We start from the raw sequence: 7,298 nt of genomic DNA, 5'->3' as shown, positions 1-7,298 counted from the left end.
CCTATCCCTTGATCTCACCTCTCTCCATTCCTCTCACCATTTCTTTCCCCAGCCTCCTCTGCCTATCATTCAATCTCTCCCCATCCCTTAATCTCACTATCCCTCTTTCCCCTCCTCTCCCCATCCATCCCTATATCCCCTCTCACCATACCTCTCTTCCCTTGATTTTAACATAGTGTACTTCTGTGAGGTCACACTAACGTCAGGGTTACGTTAAGACAGCTAGTGTCCTAGAAGTGCTATTTACGTGTGTGTGTGCACGCGCAGAGCGGAGGAGCCATGACTCTGACGAGAGGGTCGTTCACCTACACCACTGGGGAGGAGTACCACGGGGAGTGGAAAGAAGGCAAGGCATCTCCTCTCTTAACCTTCTTTTTCAAGTTCACTTCATTTGACATCATTATATAGTAGGCACATATAGTGGCTGATCAATATGGCGCCAATGCATCATGCTTTATACTGGTATGTAGGCCTTCATGTATATATGAGAGTATGGTGATTCTCTAATCTGTTTTGTGTTCTAATATTCCTACGAACCCTTCACACTGAAGTCCAGAGGTTATTCAATTCATGGGATCAATAATCTGAACGTAATATCCTCTGGGGCTAGCATCAGCCAGATATTTTCATCCACAGAGCTGTCGAATATAACATCCTTACAGCCTCATTACCAGCAGCTAGCATCTCTAGGCAGTTCCCTGGAGTCTCTGACTCCATAGTATGTTACCTAACAGTCTCCCGTGGCTCTGTTTCTCTATGTGTCTTAACTAACAGTACCCTGTGTCTGTTTCTCTATGTGTCTTAACTAACAGTACCCTGTGTCTGTTTCTCTATGTGTCTTAACTAACAGTACCCTGTGTCTGTTTCTCTATGTGTCTTAACTAACAGTACCCTGTGTCTGTTTCTCTATGGGTCTTAACTAACAGTACCCTGTGTCTGTTTCTCTATGTGTCTTAACTAACAGTACCATGTGTCTGTTTCTCTATGTGTCTTAACTAACAGTATCCTGTGTCTGTTTCTCTATGTCTTAACTGTACGTATTTAGTTGGTCAGTAATTAGGGATAATCTGGGCAGGATGAATACCAGTGAGAGGGTGGAGGTTGGGGGAATACTGTGAACTCAACAACCCTTTGTCTTCTTCCTGTCATTTCTTATTTCTGTAAGGCACGGGACTAGGTTTTTAAACATAGAAACAAATGCACAGAATAGTCTCCCCATTTCCAAAAGTGTTTGATCTTATTATTTCCGACCACACACACACACACACGTAGTCTATTAAGCCAAATCCTAACTAGCCTTTAACCCATGACCCATCACGTCAAGGCCGACCTCCTGTTGCTCTGTCAAATCTCCAGGATTAGGCCTTGGACCGCTTTAGGAAACACACTGGAAAGCTCAGACTCAACCCCTGTTGAGGAGACAAAGGTCAAGCAACAGAACAGCCAAACACATCTACCAGGAGGAACTATAATATTCACAAGAATATTTCAAAACTTGAGATCGTTAAAACATACTTTTTGTTTAAAAGGTCAGCTCCCTCAAACAACACAGCCATGTTATTTATTTATTTATTTTTATTTTACCTTTATTTAACTAGGAAAGTCAGTTAAGAACAAATTCTTATTTTCAATGACGGCCTACACCGGCCAAACCCGGACGACGCTGGGCCAATTGTGCGCCGCCCTATGGGACTCCCAATCATGGCCGGTTGTGATACAGCCTGGAATCGAACCAGGGGGTCTGTAGTGACGCCTCAAGCACTGAGATGCAGTGCCTTAGACCGCTGTGCCACTCGGGAGCCCAATATAAACCGTGTCCACAGTTTTAATGAGTATAGAAGTCCAATGCAAGGTCAAAGAATGTTAAGAGAGCAGGATTGCAGTTTATATACCGTAACATCTACTGTAAAATGTGGAATAAATACCCTAAACCTTCTTGTATCTGACCTGTAGATGATTGGCTAAGTACACATTCTTAGGGTTATATGGGGAGAACAGCCTCATACATTCTGTATTGGATCATACAGGTGGCAGATACACATTAATTCCTTGAATTATTTTGCGCGTGTGTGTGGTAGATCATTCGCAGACAGATTCTGAAGTAGGAATCCCTGTTAGAAACCTGCTGGATTAGACCGCTTTGAGGCAGTAGGCAGATGGTATCCTAATATACTAAACCTGCTGGATTAGACCGCTTTGAGGCAGTAGGCAGATGGTATCCTAATATACTAAACCTGCTGGATTAGACCGCTTTGAGGCAGTAGGCAGATGGTATCCTAATATACTAAACCTGCTGGATTAGACCTCTTTAAGGAGGCAGTAGGCAGATGGTATCCTAATATACTAAACCTGCTGGATTAGACCGCTTTGAGGCAGTAGGCAGATGGTATCCTAATATACTAAACCTGCTGGATTAGACCGCTTTGAGGCAGTAGGCAGATGGTATCCTAATATACTAAACCTGCTGGATTAGACCTCTTTAAGGAGGCAGTAGGCAGATGGTATCCTAATATACTAAACCTGCTGGATTAGATCTCTTTGAGGCAGTAGGCAGATGGTATCCTAATATACTAAACCTGCTGGATTAGACCTCTTTAAGGAGGCAGTAGGCAGATGGTATCCTAATATACTAAACCTGCTGGATTAGATCTCTTTGAGGCAGTAGGCAGATGGTATCCTAATATACTAAACCTGCTGGATTAGACCGCTTTTAGGCAGATGGTATCCTAATATGTGGTCCTCTGTAGCTCAGCTGGTAGAGCACGGCGCTTGTAACGCCAAGGTAGTGGGTTCGATCCCCGGGACCACCCATACACAAAACATTTTTATGCACGCATGTAAGTCGCTTTGGATAAAAGCGTCTGCTAAATCGCATATTATTATATTATACTAAACCTGCTGGATTAGACCTCTTTAAGGATGCAGTAGGCAGATGGTATCCTAATATACTAAACCTGCTGGATTAGACCGCTTTGAGGAGGCAGTAGGCAGATGGTATCCTAATATACTAAACCTGCTGGATTAGACCGCTTTGAGGAGGCAGTAGGCAGATGGTATCCTAATATACTAAACCTGCTGGATTAGACCGCTTTGAGGCAGTAGGCAGATGGTATCCTAATATACTAAACCTGCTGGATTAGACCGCTTTGAGGAGGCAGTAGGCAGATGGTATCCTAATATACTAAACCTGCTGGATTAGACCGCTTTGAAGAGGCAGTAGGCAGATGGTATCCTAATATACTAAACCTGCTGGATTAGACCTCGAGGCAGTAGGCAGATGGTATCCTAATATACTAAACCTCTAGTTCGTATAGGGAAGGAAGGTTACAGTTCAAAATAGTGTGTACACAGGACTCGTGCCAAGAAGCACATATTATTCAACGATCAAGAAGCCTATTACAAGAGCATTGGGCCATGCAGTAGGTTGAATTATTTGATGATAAGGAAGGAAGGAAAGAAGAAATGCTGCATTTCTAAAGTAATCTAACAGCTCAGATTGTTGTATTTTCTGTCTGTGTGTTTAATAACTTAAAGGATGTCTCGTTCTGTTGTACCCTCTCCCCCCCCCCATCCCATCAGGTCGTAGACATGGAATGGGCCAGCTGAAGTTCTCAGATGGAACATGCTACGCGGGACAGTTTGAGAATGGACTGTTCCAAGGCTCGGGGGTGCTCCTCTTCCCAGACGGATCCAGGTGTGTGTACGCGTGTGCGCGTGTGTGTGTACATCTTCTTTATTTCATATTTTGTTTTTCTTCATCCCTAGGTATGAGGGGCAGTTTGCCCAGGGGAAGTTCCAGGGAGCCGGGGTCTTCAGTCGCTTTGATGGGATGAAGTTTGAAGGGGAGTTCAAGAGTGGACGTGTGGCGGGATATGGTAAGTTTATCAAACCACAAGTCTCTAATAGGAGTAACGGTTGCAAAACAAAGACAACCCCTACCCCATCTAGCTGTTATTATTTTTAGTGTTCCAATCAGCATCTCATCCTACATCTTGTGTCTGTGTTGTCCAGGGTTACTGACGTTTCCAGATGGGAACCATGGTGTGCCGCGTAAAGAGGGCCTGTTTGAGAACCACAAGCTGCAGAAGAGGGAGAAGTGCCAAGGGGTGGTACTGCAGGCACAGGGAGCCGCCTCCACCGCCCGCAGTCTGGCTCTATGACCCTGCAGACACCCCAGACCCCACCAGGACACTATGAGGAGTGGCTAGCCGTTCAGCAACTGGACTCCTTTTAGATCCAAAATGGTGGAACAATGGGGCTCAACCATGGCCAGGGTACAATGTCCTCATACAGGCACTCAGGGATGAACAACAGGGTTATGCACCAGGGTTGTGGTCAATTGTAAATTGAGTTGCGAATCGGTCTTTAATTCCAATTCAATTCTTGAATTTGAATTGGCCACACCCCACAGAAAGCAGAATTTAATTTGAATTAAAGGAAGTAGAATTTAATTCAATTTATTTTATTCAAATTCAAATGTCTCATTTATTCTACACATCACTTGGCCTATGCACAATGTACAGTTACTAACACTATGTATAACATACTGTAGGTTAAACCTAACATGACCTCTTTGAGTTATAATCAAGTTAATATTTTAAATGTGGTTTTCTTTGCAGTAATAAGTTGTATATGCTTTTGGTAAAATATATGTCAAAGGAATGAAACGTTCAATTTCTTTGAATTGGTTTGAATTAAATGTCTACTTCCTTCAATTCAAAGTCTGCTTCCTGTGGGGTGTGGCCAATTTCAAATTGAATTTTGAATTTCACGGCATGAATTCAATTCTGAATTGACCCCAACCCTGTTATGCTCTCCCTGCCCTGTTCTGCCTTGGTGCCCTCACCAGGTTTATGGCTCTATACTACACACCATTTTGTGTTTTTTGTACACCGTTATGGCTCTTCTATACATAGACTTCTGCTATCACCTCAACAAGCGACGTAAAGGGAAACTGGGATGCCTTTCATTGTGTGGAACTGTGGTTGTGTGAATTCACCCAGAATATACCTTGGATGGACATGGGCAAACTAAATGCCTGCCTGCTCTGCTAGGAGGGGCTACTGACTCTACACAGCCTTGGGATTGGTCTCTGTGTTTGTCAGTCAGGACTAGCAAAGTTCAGCAACAAAAATTGGGACCATAACATAAGCCTACAGTGTCTGAAATGTAAATAATTAGAACTACAACAATGACCGTGTTTCTGCAATGAAACCCACAACACAATCACAGCATCTCACCTTAGAACAGGAAAACACTGCTTGCTGGCAATCTTAATTCCATACTTCATCTGATGCCTGTTCAGGTCAGGAGGTTGCTTAATGTTACTGAACGTGACAATAGGATAACGACAGGTATGATTGTTATTCAAGTAGAATGAAAAGTATCCAAGTAAATTAGCTGTTACTTGTTCTTTAATCTATGTCTTAATGCATGTGTGTGGGAGCCTGGCAGGCCACATTGTTCTCCTTTGTCTTTAAATATCTTTATGACAGGGCTGTTCAATTCCAGTCCTGGAGGGCCAAAACGCGTTAAAATGTTTTTCTTCTAACTGGTAGTTAATTGTACTCACCTGGTATCCCAGGTCTGAATTAGTCCGTTATTAGACGGAGAGGATGAAAACCAGAAGTGTTTGGCCCCTCTAGGACCCACACTGAACAGCCCTGTTTTATGATAACACTGACAGGCTGCTTCTCAGGTTAGCACTCGCCCCCCAGTCTTGGTCTTGACTCAAACTAAATTTGCTCCGGTCTTGAATCGGTCTCACTTTAGGTCTCGAACAAAACATTGACCCCGCAGATGTATTGTTTTGACAACGTGAAAATGTCCCAAAACATGATTCATTTATTATTCACTAATTAGTGGTTCTCACCTACAACATTAAGCTGTATGATCGTAATGGAAATGCATTATTTAAAGAATCAAGTATTTCATTTTTCAGCTATTGATCAAATAGGCATCGCTCTGGTAAACTAGTCCTATACTGAGATGTATCTACAATATGTGAATAATGGCACTATTTAAAGAATCAAGCGTTTCATTTTTCAGCTATTGATCATATAGGCATCGCTCTGGTAAACTAGTCCTATACTGAGACTTATCTACAATATGTGAATAATGACCTATTGATATGTTTGTCTTGTAGGTCGAACACACATTTCCCGTTTGCCTTAACAGGGTGTGTTGGAGAAATGGTCTAAACAGGGGAACTGTTCATTTGAGGAGGATGAAAATTCATAGAAGACCTCCTTCCTCCCCTCTATCATCCTCTTCTTCCTTTCCCTCCTCCTCTCTCAACCTCTTCTACCCTCATCCCTCCTCTCGTCCTCCCTCCATAACCCCTCCCATCCTCTTCCTCTCCTCCCCTCTCCTACCGCTCCATTTGCCCTGAGGGTGCATCCAGGAGCCTGACATCCTAATGAGGCTCACACACACAAAATACTATCCTCTGTGACACATGCTGTGGTGATGACGGGATTCAACACAAATGATTCTGAGTCCAGTGTTTTTCCACTCTAACATTTGAAAGGAGAGAGTAGGTTCAACAGTATGATTTTGACAGGCATGAATCCTTAGTTGCTACATCATTGATTATTGATGAATATAACTTATAAATGCCTCGTGCTTAGTTTAACTGTCAGAACCCATCATAACCCAAATATACACTTGTTTTACTGTAATGTTTAACGTACATGTAAACAAACACTGTATAGCCTCAACACATAGTTAAAATTATACATTTGATATCATGGATGGTCAGTCCTTGAATCCATAGCGCTGTCTATGAATTTGAGAGTGATTACATTTCTCCAGACCCTCCCTTAGCTTTTTAGCGAAACGGGTGGGGAGTACGCTTTGTTATTGTTTCAATGAAAGAGTCTAGCTTTAAAGAAATGGATAGAGGGAAATGGGAAGAGTGAACTCGTGCACAGTCCGTATACTTCTAAAAACCAACATATAACAAATGCAACATTTCTGTCACATAGGCTATAGGCCTTTGTCAAGACATGAGGGAAGGACATGGTTGATCCGATAGCAGGCTGTTTATTCTCTATGGTGTGTATTGCTTTACATGTGTATCTTACAGTATATCTCTGCTAGGGGACAAGTGACACTTTATAGGCTAGTGGCACTTTATTAACCATTAGTTACACACCTATGATACTTGTCATTATTAGTCATAGGACGGTTGGTATCTGTATTCTGTGGGGTTGAATTGTATTCTACTAGGATTGATCATGGCTATAGTGTGATGATCCCAAATGAATCCATTGTACGTTAACCGTTTACTCTGAAGG

The 7,298-nt window shown here is 42.6% G+C and overlaps 1 protein-coding gene across 1 annotated transcript; it reads left to right on the top strand.

Annotated features, from left to right (window-relative positions):
* Window positions 1-279: 279 nt before the first annotated feature.
* Window positions 280-4,160, top strand: morn4 (MORN repeat containing 4; the record flags this gene model as incomplete). Its single annotated transcript, XM_084141587.1, has 4 exons — window positions 280-346; window positions 3,580-3,694; window positions 3,766-3,875; window positions 4,012-4,160. 4 exons carry the CDS (start codon window positions 280-282, stop codon window positions 4,158-4,160), a joined length of 441 nt encoding a protein of 146 aa, XP_083997713.1.
* Between the last annotated feature and the right edge of the window lie 3,138 nt (window positions 4,161-7,298).

The sequence above is a fragment of the Coregonus lavaretus genome (genome assembly GCF_964263955.1).
Source record: "Coregonus lavaretus genome assembly, chromosome: 25".
NCBI classification, from domain to species: Eukaryota; Metazoa; Chordata; class Actinopteri; order Salmoniformes; family Salmonidae; genus Coregonus; species Coregonus lavaretus.
This window is presented reverse-complemented; position numbering and strand designations above follow the sequence as displayed.